A 20,968-nucleotide genomic window follows, 5' to 3' on the forward strand; every position below is an offset into this window, starting at 1 on the left:
TCATTACATCAATAAAAACCCTATCATTTTACTGCCCTATGCCTGCCCCTAGATGCTAGGGACGCAACCGCTAGTTTATAATATGCTAGAAATCTAAAGGAATAAGACAATGGCCGATAAATTGATGACACACAAATTACCCCTTGTTTGGACAAATATTAGTGGTTGAAACGTTTGAACACTCAACTTGATAAACCAACCTATCAAAATTCAGTAAAAGTCCCAAAAGTTCTTAAGCCAACAAATAATAACACGTTGTTATAAAAATTTGGGGACTAGTGTAATTAACAGCCCATTGTTCCCTCTCTCTCAAATAACATGCACTTACTAAAATATGTCTGTTGGTTTTCCTGTGTAACTCCATGACATTCTTTGTCTATGCACAATATTTAATTCTTTGTCTCTGAATTTTAATTGCATACCAGAAGTTTTTATATAGATGACTAATCAAGGAGGGAGAGGACATAAGGCTGTTTATTACACTAGTCCCTAAAGATTTATGACAAAGTTTTCTTCGTTGACTTAACAACCTTGGAGACTTTGAAATTTGATTAGTTGCTTCAGTTACTAATTGTAATTTACAGATGTGGTAGTTTTGTGTATCATCAAGGGGGATGTACATCAATTTATCGGCCATTGTTTTTATCTCTTTAGATCCCAGACTAAGATCACATGAAAATATTTTTATTAACCAAATATTTAGTTTATTTTAGCAGACATTATGTAACACATTATGTCTTATTAAAAGCGGGTCAATAGTATTATTGTTAAAACTGCCCTAATTTCAAGATTATTACTCTAAATTAAATGGTCTGTTGATTGCACCTTGCACTGCTTGGTTTTCTCAGGGAGGTAGGGGACATTGGACTGGAAATTATATTGGTACTTGAAGAAAGTTTTAAAAATAAGTTTTCTCATTTGTTGGCTTAAAATCTTTGGGTATTATCAGTTTATCAGCTTTATCCCAACTTTTCAACTAATAATTTTGAATTAGAGATAAGGAAATAATGTTAGTCATTATTGGGGGTGTAGATTAATTTATCGTCCATTATCTTATCCCTTAAGATCCCTGTGTTTTCTAAATGTCCCGCAGTCTGTGCTAGCACATTGACAAATATTAATAAAATTAATTCAAGAGACAGGACAGACATTAGAGTAAAAAATAGATGGGGAAGGGGTTTGTCCCCATCCCTTGGACCCTGTACCGACTTTTAATTGGGTCTTTGAATAATAGCCAATAGCATCATAAATATTAACACAGCCAAGTCTCTTAAAAAGAGCAGAAAACAATTTGCTAGCTGACGAAAAAGGTTCCCAAGACAGGGGCCAGGTAGTTGTCTGGGATATACATCATCTATTCTTTTTAATTTTTTGGACAGACAATAATTTCAACAAACAGGGTTTAGATTAATCTGTTAATGATATTATCTTAAAACGTAAAAAGTTTTACTTTTAATCCCACAAATGTTTCATCAAAAAGTCAAGGATCTCAGTGATAAGACAATGGATGATAAATTATATAACTTTGGGTACAATTATTTTCATTCCTATAAACATACGTTCCCTCCTTCCATGCAAAAAAAATGTTGATTTTTGAGAATAATTATCTCTGTTCATACACGATACTGTACTTTTTAACATATGGAACTTTTAGCTCAAATTTTAAGTTAAAAGGTATTTGATAATTTTCAATTCACTACACTTTCTTCTCGTCAAAAAAATGTCATTTTTTGTACTATAGGATTTAAAAAACTGTAGAGTTAGTCTTAGTAATGATCATAATTATTTTTATAAATATTTCTCCAATCTGTACTAAAGCAAGCACCTAAATGATCAGGGATCTAAAGGGATAAGACAATGCAGGCCGATAAATTGATGATACACAAAATTACTCCTTTTATAGATCAAAATTAGTAGTTGAAACGTTTAAACATTCAACTTAATAAAGTAACCAACTAAAGTCCCAAAAGTTGTTAAGCCAACGAATAAGAAAACGTTATTATAAGACTATACACAAAATTACCCCTTTTGTAGATTAAAATTAGTGGTAAAAACGTGTTTGAACACTAAACTTAATGAAGATATCAATCAAAATTCACTAAAGTCCCCAAAGTTGTTAAGCCAACGAATAAGAAATAATTAACATAAAACTTTATGGACTAGAATAATAAACAGCCCATTGTACCCTCTCTCTCTGTAAATGATAATTTATTTTATTGAAATTTAAAGTAAATACAACTTTTAAATTGAATAAGGACCTTTATTTTCTTTATAAACCCATGATCATTTTGCAAAATATTATATTAACAAGAATACAACGTCCATAAAAGCGAAGCTCTGAAATGTAAGACAAACGAACATTAACAATTGTAGAGTGTCAGAACTGAATAATCAGAATATAAATGAATAACAGTCGAAACAAAATTGTAAGTAAATTTGTTGAAAAACTGCTTAAATACAGGATAATGTTAAAGGATAGACATACATGTTTAGTACTTGATTATAGAAATGCTTCGCTTAAAACATTGCACGATTCGTTTATGAGTAGTATAGTCTTATTTCTGTATTAAAATATTTTTTAAGGGAAGGTATAATTATAGTTTTATATATATACATAATATATTTATTTTATTATTGACTTATTGATTTTGGATATATTTTTGTAACATTTTTAATTATTTGATGAAATGGAATCAGGTAAAATCACATATTTCGTGTATGTATAACCCCTAAACCCCCTCTTCATTTAACTATCATTTAAAACAAATTTTATTAAATCAAAATATTAAGAGGCATTGATGGATGGTCCAATGGCAATAAAAGGTGTTTTTTTTGCCAACAGTTTCAAAATATGCTATTTAATAGCAGTAAATTGTTTATAAATGTAATAAAAATGCTTGAAAAACGCGGTAAAAATGCCTGAATCAATCTCGGGGATATCGTTGAAATCAATCTCTGAGCCGGAATCCATTTTTCAAGATTTTCTTTCACGCCTCTTCTAATGTAACAGAAAAGTTTTACAGAGCTGGTTAAATCACAAAATTAGTTCACTTGTGGGAAATAACTAGGCTGCAAATCGCTGCAACGGTGGCTAACAAATCAGCAGTTAGAAATGGTAAATAAAATAGTATGGATTTTTTTTAGGAAAGGTGCTAATATGGGGGATATTTCCACACGCTTTCGTGGAACGGCGGGGGGATATTGGCGTGGTACAAAGTGAGCAAAGGCAAATGTTGGATGAATCACCGTGCCCGACTGACTGAAGGACTCTGTGTATGTACACACAGACACAACGAGATTTAGAGAGATAGATGGTGCTGAGCTGCTGGAGTGTTTGTACAACTACCCTACTAACCCAGTCTAATACGGGGCAGGGGGGGGGGAGTATGAAAAGAATAGATAGATACGGACAGAGAGAGAGAGAGAGACAGAGAGAGAGAGAGAGAGAGAGAGAGAGAGAGAGAGAGAGAGAGAGAGAGAGAGAGAGAGAGAGAGAGAGAGAGAGAGAGAGAGAGAGAGAGAGAGAGAGAGAGAGAGAGAGAGAGGAGGTAGGCCAATGGGCGATATATCGGAGAAAGGAGTAGTGAGTCATATGTTAGACACCAAGTTTTTAAAATCTTCAGAGCATTCAAATCGTTTCAGATTTTCAATAAATCTTCAAATACAAAATAAATAAAACTAGAGGCAAGAGACGATATAATCTACAGCCCTTTCTTTCCCCAATATTTACAATAATGAAAAATTTTACAAATAAGAACCAGTGAATCTAATAAAAAATAATTTGTAATGGAATTAAAAGCAGAAAGTTGTATATAAAATCAAGGTTAGAATAAGACAATAAATAAATTCTCTAGCTAATGTGTAAAATTCTGGCTTTTGTTGCTTATATCTATTAAAAATGGTTTACACTATATAGTTTTTTTTCTATTAGTCTTTTCCTGTTTCATGCTTGTTTAAGTCTGTATATTATAGGAGCTATTGGTTTCTATTAGTTATTAAAATAGCCTACACTGTAAAAACAGACTCGCGTTGATGCAAATATTATAAGATGGTGGTGTTAAAAGAAGCGTGTTTGTGTGTGTGTGGTGCTCCGTATACACAGATATGGGGGATTCTCCTTTAACATAGTCGTGGGGGGGGGGGGAATTTTGGAAATAGGGTTTAAGAGAGGAAGGGTGGTTGTTAAAAATTGACGACAAAATGGGGAATACCACCACCTCGCACTTGGTGCGATCGAGGGTGGGGGTGGTGGTTGTTGTACGGCATATTTTGTGCATTCTGGGGGGTGGATTAGCGCGGACAAATTATTTGGGTTTACAAAATCAAAAGCAGCTTTTAGTTTTACTTTTTTTCCAGTTTATAGGGAGGTATTCAGCGTTACAAAGCCGTTTGATTTTGGTGCGGTTCCGGCTCCGCGGAGCCGTCTGTGATGATGGCGGCTCCGGCCTAAAATCAAGAAAAACTCGACATATTTTTTTTCCACGTCTATTTTTTCCTTTTTAAGGTTTTTAAAGTTAAATTTTTGATAAAAATGGACTTTTCTGCGCAATCAAATAGAGGATATGTTGTCTAGAGAAAACTACCTAGTCGTCGAATATGAACGGGAAATTTTTGCTCAATTTTCCAAATCAGAATTTGTGAGCCAGTCTATTTTGGGTGCAGACGTTGTTGTCGTAAATGGAAGGGTAGAATAAGAGGTTTCGTGAGAATTATAGAAAGGGTCGATAGGGAGGTTTGGTGATGATAATATAAAGGATAGAAGAAAAGGTTTCTTGAGGATTATAAGGTAAAAAGAAGGTTTCGTGAAAATCCTATCCCTTTTACTTGAATATTATGACAGGGTAAAAATTGTCGTCATTTTAGGTTGCTAACATGGACATTATTTATTGGGCAGTTCGTTAATTCAGTAAGAGGAAAGGGGTTGAATTGAGGATCGTTATTTTAGCCAGATACGAGTTTCACATGATAATCTGGTGTAAGATCAAAGTATTAATAAATCCATTAACGTATCTTACGTATGGGCTTACTCTAGTTATAGTAATAGAGTAGCTTCACAACTAACAATCAAATTGCAATACATACATATGAAATATATTTCAGACTAAACTTTACATATAATAATTAAATTAAATGCCACAATTTTAATATAAAAAAACTTATCAATGATATGATCTTAGGACGGTCATAAAACCAAAAATTACCAGATTTCTTAAATAACCCTGAATGCCATAAAACACATAAAGTTTTCAAAAGAGGATTGAAGATTTTCCAGGGTGGTGGGTAACCCCAACAACACTCTTATAAGCAGGGAGGGAGGGGAAATTGGACCGTATGTTACACCAGTCCATAAAGTTTTAAAATAACGTTTTCTTATTTGTTGGCTTAATAACTTTGGGGATTTTAATTCAATTCTAATTAGTTGGTTCATTCAGTTGAGTGTCCAAAAGTTTAAACCAGTAATTGTTATTTACAAAAAAGGGTAATTTTGTGTGACATCTTTGGGGATGTTGGTCAAATTATTGTTCATTGACTTATCCCTTTAGATCCCTGCTTATGAGGCACTTCAAGACAATCCCCCAGACCCTGGGAAAATATTTTATTCGATTAGGTCAACTAGGTACACCGACAAACCTCCTAAAGGGACAAACGTCCTACTGCGACAATCGTCCTAAAACTCCTAAAGGGACAAACCTCCTACTGCGACAAACGTCCTAAAGGACAAACCTCCTAAAGGGACAAACGTCCTAATGTGACACACCTCCTAATGCGACATATCTTATGTAAAACCTTCTAAAAATTTTTAATTTTTAAATCTTCCAAATATTATGTACTAACAGTGAAACAATGTAAAAATCCAATCCAATATGGCGATAAAACACACAGGAACGAAATTCAAAACCGAAATTTATTTCTTGAATAACTTTGTCCACAGGGTGAAATTTAAAAATCCGTCCGACAGTTTCCCCAAAGTCGGTGTTGGTTTCGGCATGGTTTCGAACCCGATACAACCTTGCATTAAAAAATCGACCCTTTACCTCACACTTAATAAATGTGATATCACTTGAAAAAGTTTTTAGGAGGTTTTACTTAAGAGATGTCGCATTAGGAGGTTTGTCGCTTAGGACGTTTGTCGTTTAGGAGGTTTGTCGGATTAGGATGTTTGTCGCATTAGGACGTTTGTCGTAGTAGGACGTTTGTTAGTGTACCGGTCAACTACATACATTTCTAAATTTTTTAACCATTGTCTAAATAATCTTAAATTTACGCCTTTAATTATATATTTGAAAAAAACGAACAGAAACGGTTAGATTCAACGATAATTAAAGTCAAAATATCTTAATTATACAATATAATCACAAATGGTAACAAAAATAAACACTTATTTTCAATGTAAATTTACATTTATACAAAACTATAATTAAACAAATATACACCAATTTAATCACATATCAGGATAGTTATACGGGGGAATAGTTATCTATTGTATCATATTATAGACAGTTTTCCGTGGATATTAAAAAGAAAAACTATAAGATAAAAACCAGTTTTGTGCGGCCCGAGACTCCAAAGGCCCGGCCTGTCAAAACTGGTATTGACTTCATGATATTTATATTAATATTCGTGGGAAAAGCTTCTGTAATACGATGCTATACAATATACATGATTTTTCAATATGGCTTACAACCGATTTTAATCCATGTTGAAGCCATATTGGAAAATCAATTAAAACAACCAAAAAATATTTTTCTTTCTTTAAAAACTTTTTGAAAAGTATGAATTATTGCCACACATAATTCAAATGAATTGATTTTAAATAAATACAGGCAGGGAAAGGACAATGGCACCTATGTATATCTAGCCATATATTCATAAACTCCAGAAAAATAAGCTCAGTTATTCTTACTAAATATTGCTAAATTACAATGGTAACTTATTTATTCAAAAAACACAACCTATAAAAATGTTAGGTTTAGTTAAATTTTAAAAAAAAAATGCATTATATATGTATTTTCTTTTCATTGATTAAAAATTATTTTCTTTGAGTATTAATTCTTGTACTTTAAAGAGGGACATCAAGACTTATATAAAATAAATACCTATCAACTATGGTCAACATAAGTCCAATATAAAAATATTAGAAAAAGCCTTAAAGTATATCATTATAATTTAGCTTTACAAAAGGACTGTACAATGGGAGTTAAATTAATCCCTTTATAATTATTTTAAAGCTACAAAGAATACAATTTCATGAACAGAAAATGAATTCAACTTCTATTGTATTTTTCCTTTATCCCTACTAATAAATAAACTTATTCTCATTTGTGTGGAGGACAAACTGTTAGTGTTCAGCTGCTGTGATAAACAGCTGTTTGGCAGCCCAGCTGCTAGGTGTTCATCTCCATACCCATATCCTCTCATTTTTGTCAGCTGATCCAGGTCAAATAATTTCAGGTGGTGATGACTCAAGTTTGAATTTTGATGATAATTAAAATTATGGACATTATGAAAGTCAAAAAATGTTCTGCATTGCTGTTGTTGATAGATTAAAGCTTGTTGTTGCAGTTGATATTGCTGTTGCAGATGATGTTGTTGTTGTTGCTGTAGTATTGCCTGCTGCTATGTTGCCTCCAGTTCTGCATGCTTCAGAAGATGCTTCAGCTGGGAGAAGGTTGGACGTTGAGCAGGATCTGGTAGCCAACAGTTCAACATTACCTGAAGAAAATAGTGAATCAGTTATACCAATAGATGTCGACTATACGTGGATATTATTACACGAGAAAAATAAAATCGTCGTCAATTGAGGTTGCTATTTCACTTGTCATTTATTGGTCAGTCCGTTCATACAGTAGGAGGGATGGAATGGGGAAAAGGGGGTTGGGTTGGATCGTTATTTTAGCCTGCTTCAAGTTTCATGAAATTTCATGATAATCTTGTGAAAGATCCAAGTAAGACTAAATCCATTGTTATACCTAAACAAATATTTTTAGTGGAAACTCTGTTTAAAACCAAAAATTTTTAACATTTATACACACATTGATGATTGTTAAACAGGTGAAATTTCTATTTCTATTTCTATTGGCATACGTAGCCCCATAATAATTCACAACTATCACCATACATATAATAAACTCTAGACAAAGGTCGTGAAATCAAAGGGTTGGTTGTCCGTTGAAAGATATTTTTTTATATCCATTGAAGACGAATTGTATACTAATTGACTAGCAAAGAAGTGTAGAAGAGAAACGATCGATATATTGTCTGACAGATAGATAAATAAACATACCCGTGAATACAAATTTTGAGGGCAAAATTCTGTTTTTGGCAACCTAACTCCAGCCTGTAGCTGTTCTATCCAGCTCCTCAGATCCTCTCTATGCTTGTCATAACCGGCGCCATCTTGAAAATAATCTTCACAACCATCCAGCGCTGGGGTCTAAATTAAAAAATCTTAAAAAATATTTTCAAATCAGGGATCTTAAGGGATAAGACAATGGCCTATAAATTGATGTACATCCCATTCGTCAATATAATACACAAAATCATCCCTTCTGTAGATTACAATTAGTGGTAGAAACTTTAAAACACTCAACTAAATTAACCAACTAATCTATTCTATTCTAACTAATCAAAATTCAATTAAAGGTCCCCAAGGTTTTTAATCCAACGAATTAGAAAACGTTTTTATAAAAAAAACTATTGGGACTAGTGTAATAAACAGCCCAATGTTTCTTCTCTCTTTGATTCAAAAATCTTTTTGAATTAATTCTTTTCTGTACCTTAACACATCATAAACGTAATTGACTAGATTTTTCAGATTAAAGCAAAGCATTTGACGGTATATGGCTAAATGAATAGAACAGAAAAATCTTGATTTTCTAAACATTGATGAATATTTAACCGATTTTCAATAAATTGGATAACAAAGTTAGGAATAACCCCCCCCAAAAAAAAAAAAAAAATAAATAAATGGTTACCTGTCCAAAAGTGAACATCTCCCAGAGGGTGACACCAAACGCCCAGACGTCAGAGGCGTGAGAGTATTTACTGTGCAGCAAGCACTCCAGGGCCAACCATTTCACTGGGATGTTCGTCGTTGACTATATAAAAACAAGAATAAATAGTAGCAAGGCTTTTGAATAAATATAAGGGATCTAAAGAATAAGACAATGGCCGATAAACGTTAATGTGCATCTCCAATGATGATACTAAAATTACCCCTTCTGTAGATTAAAATTAGTGGCTGAAATGTTTTTAAACATTAAACTTTATGAACCAACCAATAAAATTAACTACAATCCCGAAAGCCAACGAATAAGAAAAAGTTGTTATAAAACTTTGGTGACTAGTGTAATAAGAAGCAATGTCACTAGAAGATTATTAGTAGACAGAATAAAAGTAAGATTTTGTTATGCTGATTACACCCTATGCTAAAATGATCATAAACAAGTGTTTTTTGTTCTATTATTTTGTAGTTACATTTTAACAAAGAAAAAAGGACAATTTTGTAAAAGAAAACATCAAAACAAATATTTCAGAAAGCACACAAACAAACATCTAACTACTTCGTATTAGGAACAAATTACTATTTACCTGCATTACATAGTAATCATTGTTTACATCCCTGGCCAGACCAAAATCTGAGATTTTAACAGTTTCCTCATCATAGACTAGAATATTTCTTGCTGCAAGGTCCCTGAAAAGCATAGTTAGATTTAGTAGCACAATAAATGTATGAATTTTTTTGTCAATTTTGAAAATTTGAGTCCCCCCCCCCCCGACCAACAACTATTTTAGGTTAGGTTAGGTTTTAAGCTAGGGAGCCGAGCACTGCGGCTAGGCTGGCAAGGGGGCCGAGCGCTGCGGCTAGGCAGGCAAGGGGGCCGAGCACTGTGGCTAGGTAGGCAAGGGGGCCGAGCGCTGCGGCTAGGCAGGCTAGGGAGCCGAGCGCTGCGGCCAGAGTTCATAGTTCGCTATCGGGGGGGGGGGGGGGGGGAGGGGGGGGTGTACTCAAATTTTCAAAATTGAAAAAAATATTTCTAAAAGGATAATACCAATGTATGTATAGATTTATAATCCAGATAACCACCTGGATCCAGTGTTGAGGACTTTTTTCGTCTGCTAGTAAATTGCTTTTGCTCTTTAATACCAACTTGGCTGGTTAATATTTCCGACGCTATTGGCTGTTATTCAAAGACCCAACTGAAAGTCGGCACAGAGTCCACGAGGTGTGAACATACAGTTATTTAACCCCTTCCCGCTCTATTGTTGTACTTATTTGTACCACAGGGATCTTAGTGAAAATTAATTAGTTTTGAAGATAAGAAAAACAACACTGAAAAGTTTAGCAAAATAAAAATGTTTGGTGCTTTCACGCAAAGTGCATTGTTAACATCCTCCCCATATTTCTTAATTAAATTGAATATAAGGGATGTAAATTTTTTCTATGACCTTTTACTGTTGGGAGGGGGGGAGGGCTTAACCCTACTGGACTATCAAGTATCCAAAAACTACCCCTCTCTTTTAAATACATTTTTGAAATAATAGGGGGGGGGGGGGAATCTTTACGGGAATCGCTAAAAGTGTCTGTGTAAAAATGTTAATATTTCCGCTACTAACCAAAACCATTGTTAAGGGGGGGGGAAGTTCTGACACTTTCGCGTAAACGGTGAGTATAGGCTTTATCTTTGGACTGAGAGGATAGGTTATTAGGGATAAAATCATTCTTATATGATGAAGTTCCCCCAGATTTAAGATTTTTTGGATAGGCCTCCAGGTTCCGGAGCTCCAGGCCTCCAGGTGGTCTCTGGACAGGTAAAAAAATAAAAAATTTCTTATTTGAACAGTTAGAGGTAAGTTTATAAAACAACATAAGCTTCTTTTTATATATTATTCATATATTTGAAGAAAAAATTACAATCGGCCTCCAGGTTCAGGTGCTGCAGGCCTCCAGGTGGCCTCTGGACAGGTAAAAAATCAAAATTTCTTATTTGAACAGTTAGAGGTAAGTTTATAAAACAACATAAGCTTCTTTTTATATATTATTCATATATTTGAAGAAAAAATTACAATCGGCCTCCAGGTTCAGGTGCTGCAGGCCTCCAGATGGCTTCTGGACAGGTAAAAAATCAAAATTTCTTATTTGAACAGTTAGAGGTAAGTTTATAAAACAACATAAGCTTCTTTTTATATATTATTCATAAATCTGAAGAAAAAATTACAATTGACCTCCAGGTTCAGGTGCTGCAGGCCTCCAGGTGGCCTCTGGACAGGTAAAAAATCTAAATTTCTTATTTGAACAGTTAGAGGTAAGTTTATTAAACAACATAAGCTTCTTTTTATATATTATTCATATATTTGAAGAAAAAATTACAATCGGTCTCCAGGTTCAGGTGCTGCAGGCCTCCAGGTGGCCTCTGGACAGGTAAAAAATCAAAATTTCTTATTTGAACAGTTAGAGGTAAGTTTATAAAACAACATAAGCTTCTTTTTATATATTATTCATAAATCTGAAGAAAAAATTACAATTGGCCTCCAGGTTCAGGTGCTGCAGGCCTCCAGGTGGCCTCTGGACAGGTAAAAAATCTAAATTTCTTATTTGAACAGTTAGAGGTAGGTTTATAAAACATAAGCTTCTTTTTATATATTATTCATATATTTGAAGAAAAAATTACAATCGGCCTCCAGGTTCAGGTGCTGCAGGCCTCCAGATGGCTTCTGGACAGGTAAAAAATCAAAATTTCTTATTTGAACAGTTAGAGGTAAGTTTATAAAACAACATAAGCTTCTTTTTATATATTATTCATAAATCTGAAGAAAAAATTACAATTGGCCTCCAGGTTCAGGTGCTGCAGGCCTCCAGGTGGCCTCTGGACAGGTAAAAAATCTAAATTTCTTATTTGAACAGTTAGAGGTAAGTTTATTAAACAACATAAGCTTCTTTTTATATATTATTCATAAATCTGAAGAAAAAATTACAATCGGGCCTCCAGGTGGCTTCTGGAGAGGTAAAAAATCAAAATTTCTTATTTGAACAGTTAGAGGTAAGTTTATAAAACAACATAAGCTTCTTTTTATATATTATTCATAAATCTGAAGAAAAAATTACAATTGGCCTCCAGGTTCAGGTGCTGCAGGCCTCCAGGTGGCTTCTGGACAGGTAAAAAATCAAAATTTCTTATTTGAACAGTTAGAGGTAAGTTTATAAAACAACATAAGCTTCTTTTTATATATTATTTAAATATTTAAAGAAAAACTTACTATCAGTCTCCAGGTTTGGGTGCTGCAGGCCTCCAGGTTGTCTCTGGACATGTAAAAAATCAATATTTCTTATTTTATAGTTTAGTTGGGGGATAGCAAAATTTTTAAAATTGAAAAAAAAATTGAAGAGGATAACGCCAACATATAATATTATTAGGTCCTACACATTGAGACTTCAAAGGTTTAAATTGTAGGAGTTAATGATATTCTCTTTTTTTTATTTTTACCTGTTCAAAGCCCGAAGCTCCTGAGCCTGGAGGCCAATTGTAATTTAAAATTGTACTTATTATAATATTATTTTAAAGGCCATTTGTAATATTGTCTTCAAATATATAAATAACATAAAAGCTAATTTTTTTTATAAGTTTACCGCCATCTGTTGAAATAAGAAATATTGATATTTTACCTGTCCAGAGTACACTTGGAGGCCTGCATCACCTAAACCTGGAGGCTAATTGTAAATTATTCTTCAAATATCTTTAAAGCATCTAAAAATAAGCTCATTTTGTTTTTTAAGTAAACTTGACCTCTAACTGTTCAAATAAGATTTTAAAAAATTTTTTTTACCTGTCCAGAGGCCACCTGGAGGCCTGCAGCACCTGAACCTGGAGGCCGATTGTAATTTTTTCTTCAAATATATGAATAATATATAAAAAGAAGCTTATGTTGTTTTATAAACTTACCTCTAACTGTTCAAATAAGAAATTTAGATTTTTTACCTGTCCAGAGGCCACCTGGAGGCCTGCAGCACCTGAACCTGGAGGCCAATTGTAATTTTTTCTTCAGATTTATGAATAATATATAAAAAGAAGCTTATGTTGTTTTATAAACTTACCTCTAACTGTTCAAATAAGAAATTTTGATTTTTTACCTGTCCAGAAGCCATCTGGAGGCCTGCAGCACCTGAACCTGGAGGCCGATTGTAATTTTTTCTTCAAATATATGAATAATATATAAAAAGAAGCTTATGTTGTTTTATAAACTTACCTCTAACTGTTCAAATAAGAAATTTAGATTTTTTACCTGTCCAGAGGCCACCTGGAGGCCTGCAGCACCTGAACCTGGAGGCCAATTGTAATTTTTTCTTCAGATTTATGAATAATATATAAAAAGAAGCTTATGTTGTTTTATAAACTTACCTCTAACTGTTCAAATAAGAAATTTTGATTTTTTACCTGTCCAGAAGCCATCTGAAGGCCTGCAGGACCTGAACCTGGAGGCCGAATGTAATTTTTTCTTCAATTATATGAATAATATATAAACAGAAGCTTATGTTGTTTTATAAACTTACCTCTAACTGTTCAAATAAGAAATTTTGATTTTTTACCTGTCCAGAGGCCACCTGGAGGCCTGCAGCACCTGAACCTGGAGGCCGATTGTAATTTTTTCTTCAAATATATGAATAATATATAAAAAGAAGCTTATGTTGTTTAATAAACTTACCTCTAACTGTTCAAATAAGAATTTTTTTATTTTTTTACCTGTCCAGAGACCACCTGGAGGCCTGGAGCTCCGGAACCTGGAGGCCTATCCAAAAAATCTTAAATCTGGGGGAACTTCATCATATAAGAATGATTTTATCCCTAATAACCTATCCTCTCAGTCCAAAGATAAAGCCTATACTCACCGTTTACGCGAAAGTGTCAGAACTTCCCCCCCCCCTTGTTTGAAATAAGAGGGGGGGGGGAAGTTCTGACACATTTGCGTAAACCTGGTATATAGGCTTTATCTTTGAACTGAGAGGATAGGTTATTAAAGATAAAATCATTCTTATATGATGAATTCTCCCAAGTATTAAGATTTTTTGGATAGGCCTCCAAATGGTCTCTGAACAGGTAAAAGTTAAAAATTAAATTTTTATTTTGAAGAGTTAGAGGTCAACTTATAAAACAAAATATGCATCTTTGTTTTGTAGATTTTAGGATGTTCTGAGTAAAATTGAACATAAAACTTTTTTTTCTTTTATAATTATATCATTTCGTCTGCAAAGGGCAAAATTAAAACATTTACATAAAACTTTTATTTTTAGCTTAAAATATGTAAAATTAGTACAGAAATAACGTTGCTATTTATTTAAATTTAACAATAAATAGATAATTTTATGTGCTGTACACATTTGTTTACAAATGGAACCAGTTCTAATCTTAAAAATTTACTATAAAAGCATAGAACATTCAGCATAGAACTCAGCTACCAAGTTCAAAAGCTTGGTTAGGTAAGTCCTTTCATAATAAAGGCGTGGAAGCCAGCTTTATTTTGTTGTACATTTATTACTTATACTTTTGTCCATAAAGTATTTAAGTGATAGACTTAATTTTACTTTTATCTTATAGCTCTAATTCATACATTATTTAAGTTATTTCGTTAAAGCTTAGATCTTCTATGTTTTAGTAACTTAAAGAACCAACCCCTTTTATGTTTTATGGTTGGGTATATCAAATGTAGTAGTTGATATACCTTATCTATGTTATTAATATTAGATATTTAGATATAAAACAGCTTTAGCAGATGTAACTGATGTTTTGTTTGTATTCTAAGATATTCTACCTTTCAGCCTGGATAGCTCAATGTTTGGTAAGATATTATAACTAATTCTTATTTTATTCTACTATTTTTATTTCTGCTTTTTGACCTTCAATACTTTTTAGACATATTATCATTCTTATCTAATTCAAAGTTTTCAGCTCAGAAGGGATAAGATTGATCATATTGTAGCTTAATTTTTAGTCAAATAGTAGTTAAGTCAAGTTAATTTCATGCAATTTAGGTTTATATTAAATTTTTATTTCAGTAAAACCACGTGTTAAGCTAATGAGATACCAGCTGATATTGATTATATTATTTTATGTTTATTATATGTACTTGAAATACAAGTTTTAAATGTAAAACACCTCTTATTTGATGTAAGATTAAATAACTAGTAATTAATTTGTTGACTGAAAATCTAAGGGTTACCAGGTCTCAAAAATTCACAAAACAATCTTTTTGAATGTTATTCACATATTTGAAGAAAGAACATAAATATTTTGTTTCATAAGCTGACATCTAACTCTTTAAAAAAATAAGATTTTTAATTTTTACCTGTACAACAGAGACCACCTGGAGACCTGGAGCTCCGGAACCTGGAGGCCTATCCAAAAAATCTCCTCTCAGTCCAAAGATAAAGCCTATATACCAGGTTTACGCAAATGTGTCAGAACTCCCCCCCCCCCCTCAATGTTTTTGACAGAATCATTTTCTCACCCTGGAAATTAAACGCTTACCTATGAATAATTTTGTTTTGAGCTAGATACTCCATCCCATCCACAATATTTTGAGAATAGTTGAACAGCTGGCGGGGATAGTCCAGTCTGCGTCGGTTTAGCTGAAGATACCTGCAATTTATTAGGAATCAATTAGGGTGCTATTATTTGAATTGTTTTCGAGACTTAGCAACAACTATAAAAATTAGTTTATTGACATTGCATTGTCTAATACATCAAAATGAGGGCTGTGCACTTTATTAGTTTCAGCAAGGGGGAAGAGGGAGGAGGGAGGGGTGAGAGATTTCTTCGGACTCAGTCCAGTTTTTCCCTTGATATATTTTTACCTCATTTTGAATAAATTTTAAAAACTGCGCTAATTAGGTATGAATATAATCAACCTTGCTCAATTTAAAAAGTAATGATAAAAATTAAATGAAAGTCTATTCTCATACCTGTCTAGACTGCCCTCCTTGATATATTCCATGACAATGATTGTATTTGTGTTTCCAGTGATATATCCCCGAATTTTCACTATGTTGTCATGTGACAACCGTTTCATTAGCCTAGAAACAAAAATTTCATTTGTTGATAAAATTTTTGAAGCAGTGAATCTCAGGAATAAGATAATGGCCAAAAAATTAGATTATAATTATTGGTTGATACGTTTGATTACTCAACTTACTGTGCCAAACAATCAAAATTCAATTAAAGTCCCCAAAGTTGTTAAGCTAACGAATAAGAAAACCTTATTATTAACTTTGGGGACAGTTTGATAAAGAGCCCAATGTCCCCTCCCTCTTTTATCAGAGATAGACATCTGAATTTGTGAAAATTCATAGATTACTGAGCATCTACTATACAACTCACCAAATACGACTGTTAGGCTATGTTTGAAATATATTCTTTTTTACTAACATCTAATCTTCAACTCTTAATTTTCTTTCATCTGTTTAGCTGTTCTTATACTTTTAAATTTATAAGCTTAGTTATGTGTTGTCATCCTTGTTTAACCAATTTCTTGGCGGTCAAAATAAATAGCAATCTGTGTAGGTACTAGGTATATCTTATTTTTAATAATGCTAATTCTGATAAAATGTAAAAATTAAGCACTTACTTAATCTCTCTGTCCATATCGTCATAAACTGAGCCTTTTAACATATCTGTATCCTTTATCATCTTTATAGCAACCTAAACAAAAACCAATCAGTAATATTCTTTCAAGGGGTTGTTTCTCTTGGGAGGGAGAAAATAACGTCAATTCAGTCAATTTGAACCATGTCGGTTCAGCGGTTAGCAAGATCTTTCGCTACACACAGAAAGACATCAGTTCAGCTGTAACAAATTGTCTTCGGAAACGTAAATATAACTACCTGTTCCCACTCCCCGTCTGACTTAGTTAGAACTCCTTTGTATACAATCCCAAAATTTCCTACACCCAGAGGGGCATCTGTGCAATATTCTATCTGGTCATTCTAAAAAAAGATAATGATTATATTATGGGATATCTCTGAGACTGGTTTAGCTAACATTAAAGCATTGCCTAACAGCTAAAGTAAAAATCTTTAAAAATGTTTAGTTCTGGTACTATGTCAGACGCTTTAATTTGATTGATGACAAGAGAAGAGTGTCCTGGCCTAGGAAAAGGCACAAATTTGAATAACAATGTTGTTCAAAAAAAAGTTAGGCGAACTAAATTTGGACGATTGGGCCATAATATCAATCCATTTATTGAGCAAGATTAAGTTTAATTATAAACCATGTAGTAGAGTAACTGTCCTCCAGAGATTTCCAGGTAAAATGATAGTTACCTCCAATGGATATATTGAGTTCAGAGAATATTGACCTCCCCAATCTGAAAACGAAAAACAGAATTTAAAAATTTAAATCTCCTTGCATTTAAACAATTTATTAATAATCAAAATTTTATATGTTTAAAATCTATGAAACACAAATAAAAGTGAAAAATCTACCAAATTAATAATTAGGTATTTACCTATGCTAGTTTGGCATGTAAGTGCAGAAATATCAGAATTATAAATAGAAGATGAAGAGCTACTTGATGCTCCAATTAATGGAGATGTTGAATCTGTGTCTCCAAAACTTGAAAAATCAAACCCTAGGTTCCTGAAAATATTTTGTTAGGAGATGTTTTGAAATTGTATTAAGATTAAATACCTTCTAGTAGAAAAAATTAAGACTTAAGCAAATAGTCAATATAAGGCTAGAATTTAAGAAATAAAGTCTTTTATCTCTTTATTAACTAATAAACAAAAAAGCTTGGTCACGTGAAATCTTTTAGTTATTATAAGACAGTTCACCTTGTTACTTCTTTGAAAACTGGAACAAGGCTGCTTGTATACAAAGAGCTGCTAACATTAGCAGCTGCCACAGCTCCTGCTGACGTCTGTTGTTGAGCGGCAGGTAAAGTTGAGGTTAGTGGAGGGGTGGGTGGCGGTGGGTCTGCTGTAACTACAGTTCTAGCGGTTTGAGTGACAGTATTCTTCGAGTCGTCGATGGTAACATAATCGTTTGGCCGTCGTGAGTTGAAAACCTAGAGTATAAAGTTTTTAAAACCAGTTTGAATGGACTTTGAAATTACAAAAATAGCAGCGGTTTACCTCAAAGTACCTAGTTGAACACTTAACATTTACTTGAAAATAAAGAGAAAACAAGTGAGGGTGATGAGTTGGTTTTACGTGTATCTAATTTTTCCTTCATAACAGGTTAGGTTAGGTTATACTGGGTTAAGTTTAGCCCCGCACGGTTTAAATTTAGATGAACAGTCTGACATAAACTTAGTTACATAATAGCTGCACTAATAAATTACATGAAGAAATTACCTTATATAAAATTTGATTTAAATCTCTCATAATCAGCTGTGGCTTGATTCTTTGGTCAGGAAGGGGACACCAACAGTTAATCATTATTGTTTCAACCTAGAAATAATCCTACAGGTTTATAAAGCTAAGGGGAATTTCTATGAAATAGTTGAATCTTAATATGTGACATAATCTTATCATTAGGAAGGGAACACCAAAACCTAGAAATGACAAGATAAAGGGATAGTTCTATGAAATAGTATTAGAAACCTAGAAATGACAAGATAAAGGGATAGTTCTATGAAATAGTATTAAGGAACCTAGAAATGACAAGATAAAGGGATAGTTATATGAAATAGTATTAAGAAACCTAGAAATGACAAGATAAAGGAATAGTTCTATGAAATAGTATTAAGAAACCTAGAAATGACAAGATAAAGGGATAGTTCTATGAAATAGTATTAAGAAACCTAGAAATGACAAGATAAAGGGATAGATCTATGAAATAGTATTAAGGAACCTAGAAATGACAAGATAAAGGGATAGTTCTATGAAATGGTACTAAGAAACCTAGAAATGACAAGATAAAAGGATATTTCTATGAAATAGTCTTAAGAAACCTAGAAATGACAAGATAAAGGGATATTTCTATGAAATAGTATTAAGAAACCTAGAAATGATAAGATAAAGGGATAGTTCTATGAAATAGTATTAAGAAACCTAGAAATGACAAGATAAAGGGATAGTTCTATGAATTAGTATTAAGAAACCTAGAAATGACAAGATAAAGGATTAGTTCTATGAAATAATATTAAGAAACCTAGAAATGACAAGATAAAGGGATAGTTCTATGAAATAGTATTAAGAAACCTAGAAATGACAAGATTAAGGGATAGTTCTATGAAATAGTATTAAGAAACCTAGAAATGACAAGATAAAGGGATAGTTCTATGAAATAGTATTAAGAAACCTAGAAATGACAAGATAAAGGGATAGTTCTATGAAATAGTATTAAGAAACCTAGAAATGACAAGATAAAGGGATAGTTCTATGAAATAGTATTAAGAAACCTAGAAATGACAAGATAAAGGAATAGTTCTATGAAATAATATTAAGAAACCTAGAAATGACAAGATAAAGGGATAGTTCTATGAAATAGTATTAACGAACCTAGAAATGACAAGATAAGGGATAGAACTATGAAATAGTTGAATCATATGTGACATAATTCTTTGATTTGGAAGGGGGCACCAATAATTAACATTATTGTCTCAACTTAGAAATATTTATAGGCTTAGCAGCTTTTGGGTACAGAATACAATAACTATTCCCTAGTTTCAGAGTAATTTAGCAGCAAACATACTACCGTTCTTCGTTGCTTTTGCTGTCCAACAAAAGGTAACTTAGTAACAGAAAATATTTGGTCTGTTAGCAGTAAAATAACTATGAATAACACGGCGACGTAGAGTTTATCGTTTGAGATTTTCTGTACAAAAAAATAAAAACTACCTGTTTTAGACTTTGGCCCATTGGCCACTTGAGTCTGTCACCGCTCAGGTATTGCCTGGCAGCCTCCAGCAACGGTACGTGCGGCAGTGGTTTCGAACCTGCAAAATACAACTATTCAATTGGGTTCCTAAGATTTTTAAAATTCTTTGTGCATAACTAGCAGCTACGCCCCTAGAGGCCTCTAGGGGAACTTGGAGAGGGGGAGAGCGAATGTACTTTATTACCTTTTTTTAAAAGGGGGGAGGCGGATGTGCCACTTTTTGAAACGAAAGTAAAACCTGCATGATCTCAGCCCATAAAAGATTTACAGCTCTCAAATTCGGCACAGTAGTTGCTTTTGTGGTGAAGAATATGGAACTGTGAAGAAACGGCGGCGAAACCGCCACTCCCGCCGAAAACCGTCGTTTCCCCCCGATTTTTTTGCCTTTTCTCGCCATAATAGACAATTTTCAATCATCTAAGATAAACTTTTTTTTTTAATATTGACATGTTTGAAATATTACAAGTGTCACGTGAAAATATAAGGGAAATTTTTATGAGAAAAAAAGTTTATCTCAGATGATTGAGAACTGTCTAATTTGGCGAAAAAAGGCAAAAAAAATTCGGCGGTTCCGCCGCCGTTTCTTCACAGTTCCATATTGTTCTTCACAAAAGCAACTGCTGTGCCGAATTTTAGAGATATAACTCTTTTATGGGCTGAGATCATGCACGTTTTACTTTCGGTTTCAAAAAGTGGCACATCCGCCTCCCCCCTTTGAAAAGAAACAGTAAAAAAATGTTGAAGAGTAAATTTTTCTATGTGCGATTTCTCTTTTTTGGGAGGGTGGTACCAGAAAAAGTGTGTTATAGTGGTCAGAAAAATGAAGTTTTCTCAAAAACATTTTTGATGGACGGATATTTAAAATAAGAGAAAGTGAAATATTACCTTTACTAAAAATCTCCCAAAGAACAGTTCCAAAAGACCAAACATCACTAGCTAGCGTACAATTTATCTTCTGTGAACTAAAAATTTTAAAACATTAATTTTAACAAAAATTCAATCCTTTACAATAATTATTGCAAAAAATAGTTTGATGGAATACAAATATGGTCTTTTTGATTTTTAATTATCACTTTATGGTTTTAATTATGAACATA

At 33.1% G+C, this 20,968-nt stretch overlaps 3 protein-coding genes across 4 annotated transcripts in view; 1 reads left to right on the forward strand and 2 right to left on the reverse strand.

Moving 5' to 3' along the window:
- Positions 1–3,315, reverse strand: part of LOC145322649 (uncharacterized) — a 124,658-nt gene extending 121,343 nt beyond the window's left edge. The window contains exon 1 of the mRNA XM_080164824.1: positions 2,920–3,315. Within this exon, the coding sequence (XP_080020950.1) occupies positions 2,920–2,971 (52 nt within the window). The 5' untranslated portion in view covers positions 2,972–3,315. The remainder of the gene's footprint in view (positions 1–2,919) is intronic.
- LOC145322650 (protein maelstrom homolog) overlaps positions 1–20,968 on the forward strand; it is a 209,714-nt gene that overhangs the window by 50,386 nt on the left and 138,360 nt on the right. The gene's annotated exons all lie outside the window — the stretch shown is intronic.
- Positions 5,076–20,968, reverse strand: part of LOC145322648 (tyrosine-protein kinase JAK2-like) — a 62,636-nt gene continuing 46,743 nt past the window's right edge. The window contains exons 25-39 of one of the 2 annotated variants that reach the window (XR_013880779.1): positions 20,757–20,833; positions 19,832–19,929; positions 18,344–18,439; positions 17,822–18,054; positions 17,497–17,627; positions 17,312–17,355; positions 16,874–16,975; positions 16,618–16,691; positions 15,956–16,066; positions 15,522–15,632; positions 9,592–9,694; positions 8,976–9,098; positions 8,285–8,434; positions 6,644–7,713; positions 5,076–6,478 (exon numbers count right to left, since the gene is read on the reverse strand). Coding sequence is in view for 1 of the 2 variants with exons in the window: in XM_080164822.1 (XP_080020948.1) it covers positions 7,618–7,713; positions 8,285–8,434; positions 8,976–9,098; positions 9,592–9,694; positions 15,522–15,632; positions 15,956–16,066; positions 16,618–16,691; positions 16,874–16,975; positions 17,312–17,355; positions 17,497–17,627; positions 17,822–18,054; positions 18,344–18,439; positions 19,832–19,929; positions 20,757–20,833 (1,549 nt within the window). In the remaining variant the exon portion in view is untranslated. Of the gene's footprint in view, positions 7,714–8,284; positions 8,435–8,975; positions 9,099–9,591; positions 9,695–15,521; positions 15,633–15,955; positions 16,067–16,617; positions 16,692–16,873; positions 16,976–17,311; positions 17,356–17,496; positions 17,628–17,821; positions 18,055–18,343; positions 18,440–19,831; positions 19,930–20,756; positions 20,834–20,968 lie in introns of both variants that reach the window. The other variant, XM_080164822.1, reaches the window with a different exon arrangement.

The sequence above is a fragment of the Acartia tonsa genome, chromosome 6, assembly GCF_053477335.1.
Source record: "Acartia tonsa isolate MP-2025a chromosome 6, ASM5347733v1, whole genome shotgun sequence".
NCBI classification, from domain to species: domain Eukaryota; kingdom Metazoa; phylum Arthropoda; class Copepoda; order Calanoida; family Acartiidae; genus Acartia; species Acartia tonsa.